The sequence below is a fragment of the Erpetoichthys calabaricus genome, chromosome 1, assembly GCF_900747795.2.
Source record: "Erpetoichthys calabaricus chromosome 1, fErpCal1.3, whole genome shotgun sequence".
Taxonomy (NCBI): Eukaryota; Metazoa; Chordata; class Cladistia; order Polypteriformes; family Polypteridae; genus Erpetoichthys; species Erpetoichthys calabaricus.
The window spans coordinates 13,434,594-13,457,553 of NC_041394.2; the positions used below are offsets into that span (position 1 = coordinate 13,434,594).

The following is a 22,960-nucleotide window of genomic DNA, read 5'->3' on the forward strand; positions in this document are numbered from 1 at the left end:
TGGTCAACAAGCATTTTGCTACTGGGATTCTTTCACCTTTACTTTAACAAATTTCACTTTCTGACTCCAAATCTGAAAATCGTTTTCGTCCAGCACGTCCCATTTTTTAGTTATGATGTTCCCGGTCTTGGGCAACTAGGGTGACTGGACAATAAAGGCTAAGCGATTCAGCATTTAAGAAACAAGTTTGGTCTCAAGAAAAGTGAAGCCAAAATTAAGGAAGGTGTTTTTGTTGGCCCTGAAATTTGTGAACTGATGCTTGACGATGAGTTCAACTGAATCAGCACCCTCATTCGTGCAGGTTGTCCAGAATTTTCTGGACAGTCACAGAGCAGAGAATTATGCTGAGATTGCTGAAAGTATATTAGCTTACGGGAGCCTGAATGTCACTGAAGACGCATTTTTTACATTCTCATCTCGATTTTTTTCCACCAAATCTAAGTGTTGTCAGTGATGAGCATGGGGAAAGATTTCATCAAGATGCAAAGGTGATGGAAAACCGATATCTGGGAAAATTTACTCCGAGCATGATGGGTGACTACTGTTGGTTCATGCAATGAGAGACGGATGTGCAGTACAAGCAATGAGAGACGGATGTGCAGTACAAGCGCAAAAGCAATTGCCTCAGAAAATTTTGGGCACGATGACCTCGCTTTTATATTGAGGTAAATTGACATAAACATGTTTTAAATTGTTTCTGGTATCGTCTTCTGGTTTGTTTTCAGAATAAACACATCACAACAATTTTGGTGGGACAGAGTTCAAACTCCAGATATCGTGTTGATATATTATATTGATAATTAAAAGTGTCAAAACGTCAATGATGTCTATCTCCAAAATCTGACGTGCTAGCTGAATTCCGATTTCATTTATGAAATCAGTGTAAAAAACTTAATAGAGGGCTGGTCTGAAGTTCCCAGTAGCAAACAAAAAATATTTTTTGTAGACCAGTGTAATCGAGACGAGATGTGACAAGGCTATGAACAAGGATAGCAGTGGTGTGGGGAGTGAGGGAGGGGGGCGTGAATACGATTAATGTTATGAAGGTGGAAATATGAAGTCTGGGAGATGTTACTGATGTGGGACTGAAAAGATAAAGTACTGTCAAGGATGTGGGCGGGGCTGGATGTCATAGGTGGAGAATGAGTCAATATTTCTAAGCTTAGATGGTAGTGAGTTCCAGAGCTGGGGAGCAGAGCAGCTGAATGCCATGGTGGTAAGACGGACGAAGAGGGCGGTCAAGTGGATGGAGGAAGAGGATCTAAGGGTGCGGGAGGGAATGGCAACATGGAGGAGGTCAGAAAGATATGGAGGGGCGAGGTTGTGGAGAGCCTTAAAAGTTAACAGAAGAATTTTGAATTGAATGCGGAACTTAACTGGAAGACAGTGAAGCTGCTGCAAGACGGGAGGGATATGATGAGTAGAGGGGGTTCTAGTAATGATGCAGTGATACTTGTGTTCTTGTTCTGCTTTGCTATTATGATTTATTAGATTTCTAACCATTGGATTGTGTTCTGGGACTTGTTTGCCTTGGGTTGTCCTTGCTGGAAGCTCCTTTTTGTCTTGTGTGCTCTATGGAGCTTCATGTACTCATAGAGCACTTTGTAATAATAAATCTCACCTTATGAGAAGGAGTTAGGAGTCATTGTGAACTCTAAGCTATCGACTTCCCGACAGTGTTCAGAAGCCATTAAGAAGGCTAACACAATGTCAGGTTATATAGCGCCTTGATGTGTGGAGTACAAGTCATAGGAGTTTCTGCTCAAGCTTTATAACACACTGGTGAGGCCTCATCTTGAGTACTGGGTGCAGTTTGGGTCTCCAGGCTACAAAAAGGACATAGCAGCACTAGAGAAGGTCCAGAGAAGAGCAACTGGGCTGATTCAGGGCTACAGGGTATGAGTTATGAGGGAAGATTAAAAGAGCTGAGGCTTTACAGTTTAAGGAAAAGAGGATGAAGAGGAGACCTGACTGAAGTGTTTAAAATTATGAAGGGAATTAGTCCAGTGGATCGAGACGGTGACTTTAAAATGAGTTCATCAAGAACACGGGGACACAGTTGGAAACTTGTGAAAGGGAAATTTCAAAGTCAAAGTGAACTTTATTGTCATCTCAACCAAATGCAAGTATACAGACAGATGAAATTGTGAAGCTCAGGGTCCACAGTGTAACAACATGAAGTGCAAATAATAAATTAAAAATAGAATTAAAATTAAAATACAAACAAGACAAGACATTGTGCAAAGACAAGACAAAGAAGTAGCAGCAATATTGACATGTAGTAAGCAATATGAACATTGATGCAATGTATGGTATTTGCAATCTAGATACATAAATATAGTCAATAAATATGTAATATAATAAATAAATAGTAGATAAAAAAAATACAGAAATGATCAGTGTATGATAGTTGTTTAAGACATGTGTAAACAATGACAGGTCAGAATGTTTCACAGCAGAAGGATATCAAGAGTGTCAAAATACTTAAAAGGTCAGTATGAATTTCACACAGAGAATCACAGACACTTGGAATAAGAGATCAAGTAGTGTGGTAGACAGGAGGACTTTAGGGGCTTTCAAAACTCAACTTGATGTTATTTTAGAAGAATTCACTGGAGAACACTGGCGAGCTTTGTCAAGCTGAATGGCCTGTTATCATCCAGATTGTTTTCAGTCAGGGTTCCTCGCCTGGCTGGGGCTCAAAGTATTGCTTTGTATTTTTGTTTTTTGTTTAATTTTGAGTCGTTGAGGTATGCTAACGTTACTTTTGTTTATTGTCTGCTTTGTTTTCTGTGCCTGTGCTTTGTTGCATATGGGTGGTCTCCCTCCTTCCCACTATACAGTATTTACAGGAAAATAAATTTGCTTATTTGGCTGACATCTTTGTCCAAAATGAGTCGAATAATATACAGTTATATGAAAAAGTTTGTGAACCCCCTCTCAGCCTGCATAATAATTAACTCTCCTTTCAACAATAAAGATAACCGTGGTGTGTCTTTCATTTCCTAGGAATATCGGAGTACTGTGGTGTTTTCCGAACAAAGATGTTTAGTGGCGCAGTATTTAGTTGCATGAAATTAAATCAAATGTGAAAAACTGGCTCTGCACAAATGTGGGTCCCCTTGTCATTGTGCTGATTTGAATGCCTGTCACTGCTCAATGCTGATTACTTACAACACCACATTGGTGGGATGAGCTCGTTAAGCCTTGAACTTCATAGACAGGTGTGTCCCATCATGAGATATAAAGGTATTTAAGGTGGTCAATTACAAGTTGTGCTTCCTTCCCTTTGACTCTCCTCTGAAGAGTGACAGCATGGGATCCTCAAAGCAACTCTCCAAAGATCTGAAAACAAAGATTGTTGAGTCTCCTGGTTTAGGGGAAGGCTACAAAAAGCCATTTCAGAGGTTTAAACTGTCAGTTTCTGTAACTGTAAGGAATGGAATCAGGAAATGGAAGGCCACAGGCACAGTTGCTGTTAAACCCAGCAGGTCTGGCAGGACAAGAAAAATACAGGAGTGGCATATGAGCAGGATTGTGAGAATGGTGACAGACACCCCACAGATCACCTCCAAAGACCTGCAAGAATATCTTGCTGCAGATGGTGCATCTGTACATCATTCTACAATCCAGAGCAATTTGCACAAAGAACATCTGTATGGCAGGGTGATGTGAAAGAAGCTCTTTCTGCACTCACGCCACAAACAGAGTCGCTTGTTGTATGCCAATGCTCATTTAGACAAGCCAGATTCATTTTGGAACAAAGTGCTTTGGACTGATGAGACACAAATTGGGTTATTTGGTCATAACAAAAAGTGCTTTGCATGGCGGAAGAAGAACACCGCATTCCAAGAAAAACACCTGCTATCTACTGTCACATTTGGTGGAGGTTCCATCATGCTGTGGGGCTGTGTGGCTAGTTCAGGGACTGGGGCCCTTGTTAAAGTCGAGGTGTCGGATGAATTGAACCCAATATCAACAAATTCTTCAGGATAATGTTCAAGCATCAGTCACAAAGTTGAAGTTACGCAGGGGTTGGATATTCCAACAAGACAATGAGCCAAAACACAGTTGGAAATCTACAAAGGCATTCATGCAGAGGGAGAAGTACAATGTTCTGGAATGGCCGTCACAGTCCTCTGACTTGAATATCATCGAAAATCTATTGGATGATTTGAAGCAGGCTGTCCATCAAATTGAACTGAACTGGAGAGATTTGGTATGAAGACTGGTCAGAAATACCTCCATCCAGAATCAGACACTCATCAAAGGCTATAGGAGGACAGCGTCTAGAGGCTCAAAGGAGCAAAAGGAGGCTTAACTAAGTATTGATGTCATATCTCTGTTGGGGTGCCCACATTTATGCGCCTGTCTAATTTTGTTATGATGCATATTGCATATTTTCTGTTAATCCAATAAACTTAATGTCACTGCTGAAATCCTACCTTGTCCATAAGGCATGTCAGATATTAAAAGGAAGCTGATACTTTGAAAGCTCAGCCAATGAGAAACAAAAATCCAAAGAGTTAAGAGGGGTTCCCAAACTTTTTCATATGACTGTATCACGTGTGGAGATTTTCTGATATCGATGAACATGTGGTGCCACACAAAACAAAAAAGTGATTTCAAAGCGTTCGGAAGTATTTTGTATAAACACAAAATGGCATCACGATAAATTAAAAAAAAAAGAAAATAAAAGGTTTCTGCTCAAAGTGTAGGCCTAGCAAGAAGATAATTTGATTTTGATAATTAAGATTCTCTAATTTAAAAAAATAAAAACATCCCAAGAAATGGATAGATAGATAGATAGATAGATAGATAGATAGATAGATAGATAGATAGATAGATAGATAGATAGATAGATAGATAGATAGATAGATAGATAGATAGATAGATAGATAGATAGATAGATAGATAGATAGATACTTTATTAATCCCAAGGGGAAATTCCCATACTCCAGCAGCACTTTACTGATACAAAAAACAATATTAAATTAAAGATTGATAACAATGCAGGTATAACAGACAATAACTTTGTATAATGTTAACGTTTACCCCCCCGGTGGAATTAAAGAGTCGCATAGTGTGGGGAGGAACGATCTCCTCAGTCTGTCAGTGGAGCAGGATGGTGACAGCAGTCTGTCACTGAAGCTGCTCTTCTGTCTGGAGATGATCCTGTTTAGTGGATGCAGTGGATTCTCCATAATTGACAGGAGCCTGCTCAGCGCCCGTCGCTCTGCCACAGATGTCAAGCTGTCCAGCTCCATGCCAACAATAGAGCCTGCCTTCCTCACCAGTTTGTCCAGGCGTGAGGCGTCTTTCTTCTTAATGCTGCCTCCCCAGCACACCACCGCGTAGAAGAGGGCGCTCACCACAACCATCTGATAGAACATCTGCAGCATCTTATTGCAGATGTTGAAGGACGCCAGCCTTCTAAGAAAGTATAGTAGGCTCTGTCCTTTCTTGTACAGAGCATCAGTATTGGCAGTCCAGTCCAATTTCTCATCCAGCTGCACTCCCAGGTATTTATAGGTCTGCACACAGTCACCTCTGATGATCACGGGGTCCATGAGGGGTCTGGGCCTCCTAAAATCCACCACCAGCTCCTTGGTTTTGCTGGTGTTCAGGTGTAGGTGGTTTGAGTCGCACCATTTAACAAAGTCCTTGATTAGGTCCCTATACTCCTCCTCCTGCCCACTCCTGATGCAGCCCACGATAGCAGTGTCGTCAGTGAACTTTTGCAAGTGGCAGGACTCCGAGTTGTATTGGAAGTCCGATGTATACAGGCTGAACAGGACCGCAGAAAGTACAGTCCCCTGTGGCGCTCCTGTGCTGCTGACCACAATGTCAGACCTGCAGTTCCCAAGACGCACATACTGAGGTCTGTCTGTAAGATAGTCCACGATCCATGCCACCAGGTATGACTCTACTCCCATCTCTGTCAGCTTGTCCCTAAGGAGCAGAGGTTTGATTGTGTTGAAGGCGCTAGAGAAGTCTCTAGAGAGCGCTAGAGATGAGAAAATTGTATTGTAAATGAGAAAAGTGTATTCCTTTCAGAAAAAACTATTGATTGTGACAATTATTGTCACACAGAAATCCAACCAAATCAATTCCAACACTTCTCCATTTCTACTGCTGGGTGAAGTCCTCTGTCCTATCTGCATATACAGGTGGCTCCACCTCCATCAGCTCCATAATGTTATGATTAGCACTCTTTATACATTTCTTGTAGCTTTTTCCTGGACAAATTTTCAATAACAATGCAGCTAGTTAAGGGTTTTGAACATCAAGGATTCTAAATATTACATTGTTTTCTCTTTCTATGATAATATTGAAAATTATTTGGGCCTGGGCCTGCCTATTGAGTTTGGGGGCTTGACTGCATGGGGTGTGAAGAATTTAATGAGCCCAGACTTGAGGGTGCATGTTGACAGAAGTCGACATCCAGGGGTAGAGGGCAACAATTGGCTGTTAATAGTGATGTGACAAAACTCACTGTTACGTCACAGGTATTCCCTCTCTGCTCGGAGGAATGTTAGACTCAATGACTCGCCATCTAATCCTTGCTGTGCGTGAGTTACGAAATGTAAACAAAGGTAGGATGGCATTAACATCTCACGAGGGAGTGAAGCGAGTGCAGAAAAGAAAATACTCAGCAGACAATGTCGGACTCTGATTTTTCAGAATCTGATTTTGTTGAGTGATCAGGAGATCGAGCAAGAAAGTGAGGAACTGGCATCAGCTGATTGGACACCAGCTGATGCCGCCCCAGCTGATTGGCTGCCAGCTGAGCACATTTGCGCAGCCTATGCACCTACGGTAAGGTTCATGTAGGAGGAATACCCAGACATTGATCCGTGGGAGCCGAACTGGCTACCGGACTTCACAAGACAGCATGGCTTGCTGTTGGACACGACAGATCACCAGCCGCTGGACTACTTCAGGCTGCTCTGTCCCGATGCTGCTTTTCAGCTACTGTCGGACGAGACAAACAGGCATGCAGAGCAATTTTTTGAATCGTGGGCTGTGCTTGCACCACATTCTCATTTTTCAAAGTTGAAACCCACAACAAAAGACGAGATGAAGGGCTTTGTGGCATTACAAATAGAGATGGGACTAGACTGGCGATATAACTTCAGGGAACATTGGTCCAAACGTGCTTTGTCCCCCGGTGGCTTTGGACAGGTTATGCCACGTGATGATAGATATGTGCTGCCGCACAGTTTTATTCACTTCTGTGATAACCAGAAGCAAATCCCCAGGGGTGAGCCAGGCTATAACCCAATGTATAAAGTTCAGCCCCTGCTTGACATTGTGGAACCAACATAGAAACAATTTTATCAGCCTGGCTGTGATTTGTCTGTACATGAATCTATGATAAAATACAAGGGATGCCTTTTTTTCTGACAATATATGGCGGACAAGCCCACAAAGTATGGCATAAAGGATTTTGTACTGGCAGAAGCAAACTCTGGTTTCTGTCTGAAAGTAATCACATATACAGGAAAGTATTTCTTTCAAAGAGAGAACTGTCCCTTGACAAGTCAGGTTGTGCTGGAGCTGCTTCAGGGCTATGAACATTTGGGTCATGTTGTGTACATTTGGATAATTTTTATATACAGTAATCCCTCACTATATCGCGCTTCGACTTTTGCGGCTTCACTTTTATCGCGGATTTTATATATAAGCATATCTAAATATATAACGCAGATTTTTTGCTGCTTTGCGGGATTCTGCGGACGATGGGTCTTTTCACTTCTGATACATGCTTCCTCAGTTGGTTTGCCCAGTTGATTTCATACAAGGGACGCTATTGGCGGATGGCTGAGAAGCTACCCAATCAGAGCACGCAGTTAAGTTCCTGTGTGCTGTTGATTGGCTCAGCGACGGAGTGCTGCATTAACTAGGAAGTCTCATCTCACTCATTCAGCATTAACGTGCTCCTGCTACTGCTTCAGGGGCCGTGCCCAAGCGCCAACGGAAGATGCTAACGATTTCCGAAAAGGTAAAAGTTTTGGATATGTTGAAGGAAGGGAACAGCTACACTGCTGCAGGACGCCATTACGGCATCAATGAGTCCACGATTCTTTTTTATTTAAAAAGGAGGAAAAGCATATAAGATCTACGGCCGCAGTGTCCTTTAACCAGGGTGCAAAACGAGTTGCAAGTGGACGTGATAAGGCAGTAGTCTGGATGGAATCTGCTTTAGGGATTTGGATTGAAGAGTGATGGAAGAAGAACAACGGCGGTGCTACACAGTCGCCTGAAGAGGCTCCTTTAGAAGAGCTGTAACGCTCTCCTTTGTTGTGCAGTAAAATTAAACTCATTGTTATCGGACAAGTCGCCGTGTCATTGTTGGTGAGTAACATAATTAATTTTCTACGTACAGTACTTATTACATGTACATAGTTTAGTGTCATTTTACTGTATACAATTTTTCTTGCATTGTACGTATTTATTGCTGGTGGCCTGCCTGTCGTAATGGCTGTAACATATGTGATATCGGAGACGCTCGATATCTTTAAAATAATATTTAGGTTTTACCGTATACAAACAATGTGTTTACATACATAATTTCAATGAATCTTACCTAGTATCTAAGAGAATACAAAGGGTTTATGCTGTATAATTGTGCGGGAAATGTTTATAAGAGTGTGGGAGAGTTTATAAGGGCTTAAAATATATAAAAAGAACCATATGAACATATGGTTTTTACTTTGCGGATTTTCACCTTTCGCGGGGGGTTCTGGAATGCAACCCCCGCGATCGAGGAGGGATTACTGTATGACCAGAATTGTCCATGGAGCTACAGAGCAGGGGAATTGGAGCTTGTGGCACAGTGAGGGTGAACAGGAGACACAGGCCTTCACAGTTGAAGCCAGACAGGCTGAAGAGCAAAAGAGGTGACAATGCAGTTTTCATGCGGGCGGAAAAGTTGGTGGCAGTGGCATGGCATGATGTCAGACGGGTGACTTGTCTCTCTACAGTACACACTAACAATATATGTGAGAAAGTGCAGCAACAGACAACTGAAAAGGAAACACCAGTGCAACACGTATTGTAAGGAGTGCAATGTGGCAAGGCATGCAATTGGCTGCTTTGAGCGAGATCAGGCTTGGCAGGACTTTGCTGTGTAACATGGATGTGAAATCATAGAGTATGCAGACTCATACAACATGCAAGACAGTAACATGTGTCAAAAGTAAGTATTTTTTGTTGATTTGATATGTTAAACCATTGCTTTGTGTTCTTTTTTTTAAAAAAAGTTAGTTTTTGGAAAAATATTCAGCCCTGGGAGAAAAGAACCAAAAAAATATTAGCCCTAAAAGAGTTAATACAAGTGTTATAATTTGGGAGCGATGGCGTCAACTGTTGTCATAGAAATCTGTCCCATGTGGTAAAAAATAAGGCAACAGAGAAGAAAAATGTTTGGGGATGGCCATCCCGTATACTGAAAAATCAGCAAAAGAAAAGAAGCACGTCTTTACAGTTCGGAGTTCACAGCTGAACTGAACTAACAGGGTGTGTCTGTTCTATAAATATGGTGGATAGGAGGAAGAGGTGGAGTCAGGATAGCCGGAACAGGAACTGATGTGTCAGGAATGGGATATCATCAGGGTTGGCCGGAAGAGATGTTAGTGGGTGGACCGGTGGTGATGTCACTGAGAGGCGTGGCCTTCTGCTGAACTGCACAGGAACAAGAGGAGAGAGGGTCAGGTGGTCTGGCTGATGAAGAGCACCATTTGAGCCTGTAAACTGTCCACCATGTGCATATGTGTGACACCCAGGACCACCCAGGAAGGCGTGAGATGTGTCATCACCGTAATAAAACACATAAAGAGTGGTGCTTGCATCTGTGATGTATCTGAGTACTGGATAAAGACACTATTGGTGCTCGACTTTAATTCTTGTTCAAAGACTTCATGATTTTCCAATGTCTTGATTTCTTTGAACCTTTGACTTTACGTTTTAAACTCGACAATCAATCGACTTGCATTCTTTGGTTACAATCTCGCCATGAGTTTCTGTCTATGTTCTGATCTCCAGACTCCCGTCATAAAATAAATCTCAGTATGCACAAACAGGTAACAAATAAAGCTGCTTACTTACATATTGTTAACTTAATAGAAATGAACTTAATTCATAAGAAGGAGATATATGAAAATTCAGAGAACATAGGACAATTTAGCTTTTTAAGGGATGGGGTGGAGGGGTGGTACACTTCTGAAACCCATTGTCCAAAAATAAAATAATCAAGCCCCCCACCCCTGACCCTAATTTGGATTAAGTGGAATTTTTGCTATTTCGGTCACCAAAGAGTCACCTAAGGATCTGTCAAATTGGATATTTTAAAATATTTATGATTCATTTTTTTTTAACCTCCACAAGTGTACTGATTTTTATAATGGCTTATTTATGGACTTTATTTGCTCTGCGCTCCACCTTCTATGTGGACTCTGGTTAATAAACAGGCACTTTGGAGTTTTGAACCCGGTTGATATTTCTCACTTGCCCATTATGCCCATCCTTGATTTACGAACTACTCAGGGACTATTTTGAGTCGGGTGTTGACTGCTGACACAGGACAAATCCAAAAACAGACTTAATAACAAAATGCATAAAATCATATTTGAAAAAGAACAAATAAGTTAAATAAACAGAAAAAAATGAGTCTGAGAACATTGGCAGAGACATAACGATGCAAACAGTTCAATAACGCGTCTGAGCCTTTGGACTCTGAACCATCACAGACAACCAGATGCTTTTTAACACTCACTTGAAAGCATCAGTACAAAGTCTCGTGTTGTGAGTAGAGTGATAAGAGAGCAAGAAGAAGAAACGGTTAGCGCTAAAGGCAAAACGGCAAAGTCCAAGAACTCTTGTGAGCACAAGGCAAAGAAGCAGAAGACGATCACTTTACAGGCAAAAGGGTAATGAGAGATCATTCTAATGGAAAGATGGCTGAAACGAAAAATCAAAGTAATACCAAAATAAGGGGCAAGGCAAGTATGACGGTCAAAGAATGGATGATATGGAATGTCCTGGAAAACGAGCAAAATATCGCAGCCCAAAATGCCGTCATAATAAATAAAAAAATGTGTTAAAATATAATAAAAATGTCATACCCCAAAATGGCGTCATAGAAAATAAAAAAATATGTTAAAATATAATATAAATATCATAGCTGAAAATGCCGTCATAATAAATAAAAAAATATGTTAAAATATAATAAAAATGTCGTACCCCAAAATGCCGTCATAAAAATAAAAAAAATGTGTTAAAATATAATAAAAATGTTGTAGCCGAAAATGCCGTCATAATAAATAAAAAAATGTGTTAAAATATAATAAAAACGTCGTACCCCAAAATGCTGTCATAAAAATTAAAAAAATGTGTTAAAATATAATAAAAATGTCATAGCCGAAAATGCCGTCATAATAAATAAAAAAAGTGTTAAAATATAATAAAAACGTCGTACCCCAAAATGCCGTCATAATAAATAAAAAAAGTGTTAAAATATAATAAAAATGTCATAGCTGAAAATGCCGTCATAATAAATAAAAAAATATGTTAAAATATAATAAAAATGTTGTAGCCGAAAATGCCATCATAATAAATAAAAAAATATGTTAAAATATAATAAAAATGTTGTAGCCCAAAATGCCGTCATAATAAATAAAAAAATGTGTTAAAATATAATAAAAATGTCATACCCCAAAATGGCGTCATAGAAAATAAAAAAATATGTTAAAATATAATATAAATATCATAGCTGAAAATGCCGTCATAATAAATAAAAAAATATGTTAAATTATAATAAAAATATTGTAGCCGAAAATGCCATCATAATAAATAAAAAAATATGTTAAAATATAATAAAAATGTCGTACCCCAAAATGCCGTCATAAAAATAAAAAAAATGTGTTAAAATATAATAAAAATGTTGTAGCCGAAAATGCCGTCATAATAAATAAAAAAATGTGTTAAAATATAATAAAAATGTCGTACCCCAAAATGCCGTCATAATAAATAAAAAAAGTGTTAAAATATAATAAAGACGTCGTACCCCAAAATGCCGTCATAATAAATAAAAAAAGTGTTAAAATATAATAAAGACGTCGTACCCCAAAATGCCGTCATAAAAATTAAAAAAATGTGTTAAAATATAATAAAAATGTCATAGCCGAAAATGCCGTCATAATAAATAAAAAAATGTGTTAAAATATAATAAAAACGTCGTACCCCAAAATGCTGTCATAAAAATTAAAAAAATGTGTTAAAATATAATAAAAATGTCATAGCCGAAAATGCCGTCATAATAAATAAAAAAAGTGTTAAAATATAATAAAAACGTCGTACCCCAAAATGCCGTCATAATAAATAAAAAAAGTGTTAAAATATAATAAAAACGTCGTACCCCAAAATGCTGTCATAAAAATTAAAAAAATGTGTTAAAATATAATAAAAATGTCATAGCTGAAAATGCCGTCATAATAAATAAAAAAATATGTTAAAATATAATAAAAATGTTGTAGCCGAAAATGCCATCATAATAAATAAAAAATGTGTTAAAATATAATAATAATAATTCATTACATTTATATAGCGCTTTTCTCAGTACTCAAAGTGCTCTCCACACAGGGAGGAACCAGGAAGCAAACTCACAATCTTCCACAGTCTCCTTACTGCAAAGCAGCAGCACTACCACTGCACCACCAGTAATAAAAATATCATATCCCAAAATGGTGTCCATCCATCCTTCCATTATCCAACCCGCTATATCCTAACTACAGGGTCACGGGGGTCTGCTGGAGCCAATCCCGGACAGCACAGGGTGCAAGGCAGGAAACAAACCCCGGGCAGGGCGCCAGCCCACCTCAGCCAAAATGGTGTCATAGTATATAAAAAAATGTGTTAAAATATAATAAAAATATTGTAGCCCAAAATGGTGTCACAGTAAACAAAAAAAATGTTAAAATAAAACTAATTCAAAATTATTTTAAACTATGAAAGAAAGATATCCAATGATGAGCCAAACCATTATTTGTCTCCCATATGAATGGCGTCAATTGTCTCGTAATAAAGCATGTCAAGTACAGGACTATACACAACAACAACAACAACATGTATTTATATAGCATGTTTTCATACAAATGATGTAACTCAAAGTGCTTTATAAGTGCTTTTTTAAGAAAATAAAATTAGGCATTACTAAGTAATAAAGAAAACAGTAAGGTCAAATGGCCAGGGAAGACAGAAAAAACAAAAAAAAAACTCCAGAGGGCTGGAGAAAAAAAAATCTGCAGGGGACTCCATCAATGTAGGGACAGCACGGTGATTTGATCAGGTGGTGATGGCGCAGATCGCCACCACAGAAAGCAGGAAAAAGAACAGCAGAGAAAGTAGGGGTTAGTGCAGATTGCGGAGCCATGAAAAAAATGATAATTCAATGCATATACAGAATATCAGGGATACACTAAAATAAAGAAATGAGAAAGTCCTGTTACAATAAGGAGGTTTTAGCAGCTCAAAAAATAAGGGAACACTCATTGGAATCATCCCAGTCTAACAGCAAGTCAATAAAGCTTCAGGGGTTTCAATCTGTCCAGTTAGGAAGCACAAGTGATTGTGGATCAACTTCACCTGCTTTGGTGCAAATGAAAGTGACAACAGGTGAAGCAACAGGACGACAAATCCCAAAAAGGGAATGGTGGCCAAAGACAATATTGTTCTATCCTGATCCTTCCTGACTGATTCTTCTCTACTTTGGCGTTTTGCTAGTGTCCCTGTCACTACTGTTAGCATGAGGTGGTACCTGCAGCCCATTCAGACTGCACAGGTAGTCCAGCTCCTTCAGAATGGCACATCCATCCGTTGCATCGCAAGAAGGTTTGCTGTGAGTCCCAGCACAGTCTCAAGAGCATGGAGGAGACACCAGGACATACTAAAACCAACATATCCCTCCACAGTAAGAGCAGGAAATCTAGTACTAAAGAAAGGATAGATTGAAACATGTCTCAGTATATGGCTACAATCCTACTGACTACATGACTTTTATCCACCAGGGGGCGCATACTCGTTGGGAATATGTTCAATTATACTACAACCAGTATATCCCTTCCTAGTAATCATATCAGAAATAGTAAGACAAGTGTAACCAGTAGAGGGCACCACTGAGCCCTAACCCCAGACACAACCACACCCAACACAATTCTGTGTTCATATAACATCCGCTTATTGTTTTTCCCAGGACCTTTATAACTGGACAGAGCCAAACCAGAACAACCACAGAGTATTTACCATTCTCTTCTTCTTCTCCTCCAAGAGAGTGGCATCCACTGTCTCCATGAAGTGAATAGAGACGATCCTCTGCAGTGCCCCCTGGCAGCCACCATGGAACTCGACAGACTTTCACATTTGTCACACAATTATTATTATTTTTTTTTATACGAGGGGGCTTTGCCCCCTGCTTGCTTCGTTCGCCAACCCCTATGTTTGGTTAATCGGATATACAATTTTAAATTTATTTTTTTCTTTGGAATTGTTTCAATTTCATTATTTGCACTTTTACTTTAAAGCTTCATTAAAAACAATATTTTTTGGAGACACATTGTGACAACGCAATGTATAACTGCCCGTGAGTGAATATTGTTTCTGTTTCTCTAATAAATAATCCGACTTTTTCTAATGTTTGTCCCTGTGATTTATTGATTGTCATAGCAAAAGTTATTCTCACGGTAAACTGTAAACATTTTAATACGAATGGCATATCACGATCTCCTTTGGTGTGTAATGCTATTCGTGGAATATATACATTACCTTACTTGTCGCCTGTTAAAAATTTGCATCGCTTCATCAATATACACCCGACCGAATTGTGTATTCTTTGAAATTTAACTTGTCGTTTCTTTAACTGTTCCGGGACCACAGATTCTCATAGCGTAATGTCCGTTATTGTGTAAGTCCACGTTTTGTGCATTGAATGATGCGAATGCGAAAAGACTTTTATTACTGACCTCAATTTGTCCTATTTTTTCAGTTACACCTCGTTCTGATGATTAATCACCTCTTCACATCACATCTTTTCTTTGATACTGTAGCGACTGACATGATAAAGTGTCACAAAAGTTTTACTTAATAATAATAATAATAATAATACATTTTATTTATATAGCGCCTTTCCCATGCTCAAGGCACTTACAGAATATAATAAAGAACGGCAGAATATACAGTATATAGCATTGTACAAACCAGAAAAATAAATAAAGAAGAGTAAGACAGTAAATTCTGAGAAAAACAGACAACATAATTGATGGTCTAGCAGACACATACAGGTTACATTGGCATCTTGACAGAGAGGTAAACTGAGAGAAGGGTAATAAAGTCAAGTAGAGCTAAAAGCCTTCCTGAACAGATGAGTTTTGAGTTGTTTTTTAAAAGAATTCATGGAGTCAGCTGACCTGATTAATTTTGGTAGGTCATTCCAGAGTCTGGGCGCTATACAGCTGAAGGCCCTGCTGTCACCCATGGAGTGTAGATTAGTGAGGGGCACAACAAGATTACCAGAATCAGAGGACCTTAGTGGGCAGACAGGCACATAGTGATGGAGAAGGTCACTGATGTAGTTTGGTGCGAGGTTATTTAAGGCTTTGTAGGTTATTAGTAGGATTTTATATTCAATCCTGTATGACACAGGGAGCCAGTGAAGACGGAGCAGGATGGGTGTGATGTGCTCGCTGCTGCTGGTTTGAGTAAGGACTCTTACAGCTGAGTTTTGAATAAGCTGGAGCTGTGATATAAGATTAGAAGGGGCACCTGCCAGTAGGGAATTACAATAATCGATGTGGGATGTGATAAAAGCATGGACAAGTTTCTCAGCATTAGAGAAGGAGAGGAAGGAGCGAACACGTGATATGTTAAGGAGGTGAAAGTAAGAAAGTTTCTTAATGTGATTTATGTGGGCGGAATAAGTGAGGGAGGAATCAAAAATGACACCAAGATTCTTTACAGTACAGGCACGTCTGATGAGATCACTGCCAAGATGGACTGGGAAGGAGCTCATTTTATTAAGTTGCATTTTAGTCCCAATTTGCAGGAGTTCAGTTTTATTGCAATTTAATTTTAAAGAGTTCTGCTCCATCCAGGTTTTAATTTCACTAAGGCAGGTTGTGAGCTGAGAAAGCTCTGATGAAGTTCCACTTTTAACATTGAAGTAGAGCTGGGTATCATCTGCATAAAAATGATAACCCAATCCATAACTACGGATAATATGGCCAAGGGGAAGCATGTAAATACAGAAAAGCAGAGGACCGAGGACAGAGCTCTGAGGGACTCCTTGTGTGACTGGCGCTGAGCTGGATCTGCTGTTGCCAAGACTAACAAACTCTTGCCTATCAGTCAGATAGGACTTGAACCACTGGAGGGCAGTGCCAGAGATACCCAGCATGTTCTCCATTCTGGACAGTAGGATGTCATGTCTGACTGGAGTGTCAAATGCTGCACTGAGGTCTAACAGAATTAATATGCTGGTTTGTCCAGAGTCTGCTGCCATAAGCAAATCATTGGTTACCCGTAGCAGAGCAGTTTCACAGCTGTGCCGCGCCCTGAAAGCAGACTGAAAGGGTTCCATCAAATTATTAGAGGTTAGGTAATTGGTGAGTTGGGAAGCTACAACACGCTCAAGAACTTTTGACAGGAAAGGTAAGTGGGAAATAGGCCGGAAATTGTTAAGATTGTCAGCATCAAGGCCAGACTTTTTTAACATTGGGGTTACAGAAGCAACTTGAACAATCGCCGACTTCCTAACCCCAAACACAACTTTCTAGCACCCTCTCCAATGCCCCCTGTTACCGCATCAATCAATACCCCGCCATCAGTCTACCGTGCTGTAGTCCGCCCTCCCTCAATCGGACCTAACAGTCACTTAAAACCAAAAAGACCTCAACCTGACTGGGACACTATAATACTTTCAAATTTTACTGCTCTCATATTCTGTACACTTTCTCTGCATGTGTATCGCGCCATCGTTTGTTTGAGCCTTTCGAATTCCACTGCTTTCATAATCTCTTATCTGCCTTTTTTTCTCTCCAACATCTTTGGGTCTCTATTCTCCGTATTGTCCTTATACGCTTTATATGTGCTGAGTGAGAGCACACGATCTGTGTGTACTACATGCTTTTACACGACTGAATGTTTTTTGATGGGTGTGCTCTTATAGATATCTTTTCTAAGTAGGGCGTGTCTTGCAAGAATCTCCTGTTCCACGTCCCCATGAGACGGCCCTGGGACAATTCTCTTGGCACCAAGTCTCATGTTTACGGTCCCCGCGAGACGCACCGTGGCAAGTCACTTTTGTCTCGCGGGTCTTTTAAATGTCTTCCGAGAAGATCACGTATCGTAGCCTTGCTTTACATTAGATTACATTTACATTGATTACATTTTATTGAATTTATTAAATTCAATCAACATTCCAATCAAGCAAGTCAAATTTCACAAAACTAGGTTCAAGTCCTGTCAACCCTCACCCATGAGAAAGAGAGCTAGGCCAACATAGTGAAACTTTAATAGTAGAAAAAATAAGTAAGTAAATACAGTGGAACCTCGGTTCACGACCATAATTCGTTCCAAAACTCTGGTCATAACCTGATTTGGTCATGAACCGAAGCAATATCCCCCATAGGACTGTATGTAAATACAATTAATCCATTCCAGACCATACGAACTGTATGTAAATATATATTTTTTTAAGTTTTTAAGCACAAATATAGTTAATTAAACCATAGCATGCACAGCGTAATAGTAAACTAAATCTAAAAACAGTGAATAACACTGAGAAAACCTTGAACAACAGAGAAAACTAACACTGTAATAGTTTGCGCTATAGCGCTACCAACTGCTGGCTAAACACACTTTTTTGATGAGTTTTAAGCACAGGGAAAAAAATGAACATTTGAAAATCCGTAATTTTATAAACCACCAAGAAAAGTAACATTGCAACAATGCAGGCTACGAACCGATCGCTGTAAACAGAAGTGAAAACAAAATCAAGTTCAGTGCATTCTTTAACTGCCTTCCTACATTATGCGTCCAACTCTCTCTCTCGCTCGCTCGCTCGCTCTCACACGCGGGCCTGTGTGTGTGTCTCTCTCTCTCTCACACCTGTGTGTGTGTCTCTCTCTCTCACGCACCTGTGTGTGTGTCTCTCTCTCTCACGCACCTGTGTGTGTGTCTCTCTCTCTCTCGCACCTGTGTGTGTGTCTCTCTCTCTCACGCACCTGTGTGTGTGTCTCTCTCTCTCACGCACCTGTGTGTGTGTCTCTCTCTCTCTCACACCTGTGTGTGTGTCTCTCTCTCTCACGCACCTGTGTGTGTGTCTCTCTCTCTCACGCACCTGTGTGTGTGTCTCTCTCTCTCACGCACCTGTGTGTGTGTCTCTCTCTCTCGCGTGTGCCTGTGTGTGTGTGTCTCTCTCTCGCGCGGGCCTGTGTGTGTGTCACTCTCGCGTGCGCCTGTATGTGTCTCTCTCTCTCTCGCACCTGTGTGTGTCTCTCTCTCTCTCGCATGTGCCTGTGTGTGTGTGTCTCTCTCTCTCATGCACCTGTGTGTGTGTCTCTCTCTCTCGCGCGGGCCTGTGTGTGTGTCACTCTCGCGTGCGCCTGTATGTGTCTCTCTCTCTCACGCACCTGTGTGTGTGTCTCTCTCTTGCGCGCGGGCCTGTGTGTGTGTCTCTCTCGTGCGCGCCTGTGTGTGTCTCTCTCTCTCTCGCACCTGTGTGTGTCTCTCTCTCTCTCGCGTGTGCCTGAGTGTGTGTGTCTCTCTCTCTCACGCACCTGTGTGTGTGTCTCTCTCTCTCGCGCGGGCCTGTGTGTGTGTCACTCTCGCGTGTGCCTGTATGTGTCTCTCTCTCTCTTGCACCTGTGTGTGTCTCTCTCTCTCTCGCGTGTGCCTGTGTGTATGTGTCTCTCTCTCTCACGCACCTGTGTGTGTGTCTCTCTCTCTCTCGCGCGCGCGCCTGTGTGTGTCTCTCTCTCTCTCGCACCTGTGTGTGTCTCTCTCTCTCTCTCGCACCTGTGTGTGTCTCTCTCTCTCTCTCGCGTGTGCCTGTGTGTGTGTGTCTCTCTCTCTCACACACCTGTGTGTGTGTCTCTCTCTCGTGCGCGCCTGTGTGTGTGTGTCTCTCTTGCACGCATGCATGTGTCTCTCTCGCTTGCGTGCGCATGCTCTCTCTCTCTCTCTCTCTCTCTCGCTCGCTCGCTCGCTGTGCAGGGAGAGACTGAACACATGCGGAAATCATTGGCGCATACAAAGGGAAACTGGCTTGTTCGTCACCCGAGTGTGTGGTCGTGAACAGATGCAAAAGTTTGGCAAACTTTTTGGTCATAAACCGATTTGTACGTGTTCAGAGACGCTCGTGAACCGAGGTTCCACTGTAAATAGAATTAAAATGGGGAAAAGAATCCACTTCCTGAATTTGAACGCTTATTCTAAAATGTTATTGATCAGATCCTGCGAGGTTTTAAAAATGTTCTGCACAGATCCTCTAAGTGAGAATTAATTTTTTTCCAATTTCAAGTAGTATATAACATCGGTTGGCCACTGACTGAAAAGAGGAGAGTTAGGATTCTCCCAATTGAGCAAGATAGTGAAATAAAGGCCATTACATTTTGTTTGTCCTTCTCCACTTTAAGCCCCTCTAGGAGCCCACCAGACACAGCTGTTAGTGGATTAGGAGGGATTGTGACACCAAGGCTGTCTGAAAGGCATTGAAAGATTTTGGTCCAAAATGTCATTAATTTGGTGCAGGCCCAAAACATGTGGCCCAGTGAGGCTGGAGCTCGATTGCAACATTCACAGATTGGATCTCGCCCTGAAAACATTTCCGAGGAGAGGCTGCGGGAGATCTGATCTGAGGCTCGGCTTGGAGTGGGTACCCTGCTGGGAGCCATGGAGAGGAGTAAAAGTTGGCTGTGCCTATCGGTTGGGTATCTCCTTTGCTGCCAGGCCCCGTTGCGTGGTAAGCAGATGAGACATCAGTTTAAAAGTGATGCACTGAGCACTGAGATGTTTCCTGCTATGGAATTTTGACCTCATTTTTAGTAGCTATTTATTCATTATTGATCCTCCACACAGTTTCACTGATGTTATGGATTATTTATTTAGTGAAGATTTGAAATGTTTGAACACTTTTTTTTTTTCTTCTAATGGTTTTCAATCATTTGCGCCCAACTCATCTCAATTATGACTATGGAAGGTTTTGTGTCAAAGAGGCTCCCAGAATGCAACAGGGAGGGTGGAGCCGATCAGGGCCGTCACAACGACTCAACCGTCATGCAATTGGACAACCGATGTCACATGTTGTCCACTCCCGACTGACTTTGCCTAGAAACACCTGGACCACGGTAAACAGAGTCCAAAGTAACAGTAAAAATTTACAAGGGGTGTGTCAAACAATTCAAAAAAAGGATCCAATTCATCGTGTAATACAATGCAATACAATACAATTTATTTTGTAGAGCCCAAAATCACACAAGAAGTGCCGCAATGGGCTTTAACAGGCCCTGCCACTTGACAGCCCCCCAGCCTTGACTATCTAAGAAGACAAATGGAAGAAACCTCGGGAAAGGGCAGTTCAAAGAGAGACCCCTTTCCAGGTAGGCTGGGCGTGCAGTGGGTGTCAAAAAGAAAGGGGTCAATACAATACAATACACAGAGCAGAAAAAATCCTCAATACAGTATAAAAATAAAAATTTTATAAGTATGGAGCAAAATTTAACAGTAGATGATATCAAAAAATATGATTTGGATTTGTTTAGAGTCCTGGAGACCTCAGCCATCAAGCTGCCTCCCCCATTTGGCCAGCGCTGGGCCAGCTAATCCGATGAAAGGGCTCCTCTACCCAATGATTCCTGTGATCCTCCTTCAGGGATGACTTTACCTTAGGCAGGCAAAACAACTTGGCAGGTGGGCCATGGCACCAAGTGCCACACTTGAGTACCGAGAAGAGAAACAGGATAGGTGAGGATTAGTATCAAATTCTAACTATCATGTTACTTACAGGGTGGCGCAGTGGGTAGCGCTGCTGCCTCGCAGTTGGGGGACCTGGGTTTGCTTCCCGGGTCCTCCTTGCGTGGAGTTTGCATGTTCTCCCCGTGTCTGCGTGGGTTTCCTCCGGGCGCTCCGGTTTCCTCCCACAGTCCAAAGACATGCTGGTTAGGTGGATTGGCGATTCTAAATTGGCCCTAGTGTGTGCTTGGTGTGTGTTTGTGTGTGTCCTGCAGTGGGTTGGCACCCTGCCCAGAATTGTTTCCTGCCTTGTGCCTTGTGTTGGCTGGGATTGGCTCCAGCAGACCCCTGTGACCCTGTGTTCGGATTCAGTGGGTTGGAAAATGGATGGATGTTACTTACAGTATGTTTTAGTGCTAATGACTAACAACAGAGATGTAGTCTGCACAGTTAATCAGCAGCTCTAGTCAGGGTGTGCTAAACTGAAGTAGTGAGTCTTCAGCCGGGATTTAAAAGCTGAGACTGAAGGGGCATCTCTTATAATAGCAGGCAGACCACTCCACAGTTTAGGGGTCCTGTTACTAAAAGCTTGACCTCCCACTGTTATTTTATTAATTCTTGGAACCATAAGCAGACCGGCATCTTGAGATCTTAATGTGCGCTCAGGTTTGTAAGTCATGATAAGTTCAGACAAGTAAGCTGGACCTCAGCCATTTAATGCTTTATATGTTAAAAGGAGGATTTTGAAATCTGCCCTAAACTTAACCGGGAGCCAGTGTAAGGATTTAAGAACTGGAGTTATGTGTTCATATTTTCTTGTTCTTGTAATAATTCTTGCAGCAGCATTTTGGATTAACTGGAGGCTGTATAAAGAACAATTTGAACATCCAGTGAACACCACATTGCAGTAGTCAATCCTACTAGAGATAAATGCCTGAATTAGTTTCTCAGAATCCTGTTTATTTAGAAAGCGCCTTAATTTCCCAACATTTTTAAGATGGAAGAAACACGATTTGGACAACTTTGTAATGTGCGCTTTAAATGACATGCTAGAGTCAAAGATAACTCTGAGATTGAGGGCTGATTCAGTAAAATTAATGGGGATTCCAACTGAGTTCAATGATGACAAAAAAACGGGAACACTTCGGCGATTACGGGGTGTTTTGAAAGTCGTCTAGCGTACAAAAAAGAAAAATGAGACGAGTGATACGGTGAACATCGAATCTTAAAAGAGATTTTTGATTTTTTACTTTTTTTTTTTTTTTGTGTTACAGCCGGACAGAGGAACCAGATGGCCCTGGTCAGTGACCTCTTTGAGCAGCAGCTGGGTGGACATCTTTTGCAGGTAACAGAAGCCTTCTTGATTTATTTACCACACGTCATCGACACTCTTAGTTGTGTAACTCCATGCAGCACAGCCACTTCACAACATCAGTAAAACATGAGTGACCAGTTAGAAAAATGAATAGGAAGGATGGGACTATCAAGTAGGGTCCGGGAGCCGAGCTAGGACTCGTGTGTGACAGAACTCGTCCCACCAAAGTCCAAAAGCATCCAGCTGTCACCACAGGCACACAAGGGCCCAGAGCAATCCTGACGCAGTTTGGTAAAGAGTTGTCAAAAATGTTGCAATTGGGGTCATATCCCAGGTTGGGAGTCCATGTGCTTGTTTTGTGTCTTTGTTGTACACTTTTGATTCATTTGTTTGTGTTGCTGCTTCTTTCTGTTAGGATTTGCAGTATTCTTTATGTTTTATGTATCTTTATTTTCTAAGCTGGTGTTATGTGCCATGTGTTGTGTGGGTGGTCATCCAAGAGGATGGGCTACCTGCCAATCAGAGCCAGGAACTGTCCCCTCCACCCTAATAATCTGGAGGGTCTCCCATAGTTCCTGGTGGTTCAGTTTGGATGTGCTAAGAAGTTTTTGGTGAATTATTGGATTGCTGTTGGATTTATTA

At 41.1% G+C, this 22,960-nt stretch overlaps 1 protein-coding gene across 2 annotated transcripts in view; it reads left to right on the forward strand.

Annotated features, from left to right (window-relative positions):
- The window catches only part of npas1 (neuronal PAS domain protein 1), a 374,233-nt gene that overhangs the window by 208,279 nt on the left and 142,994 nt on the right, over positions 1–22,960 (forward strand). For both annotated transcript variants that reach the window (XM_051934005.1, XM_051934009.1), the window contains one exon: positions 22,278–22,348. In XM_051934005.1, coding sequence (XP_051789965.1) covers positions 22,278–22,348 — 71 coding nt within the window. The remainder of the gene's footprint in view (positions 1–22,277; positions 22,349–22,960) is intronic.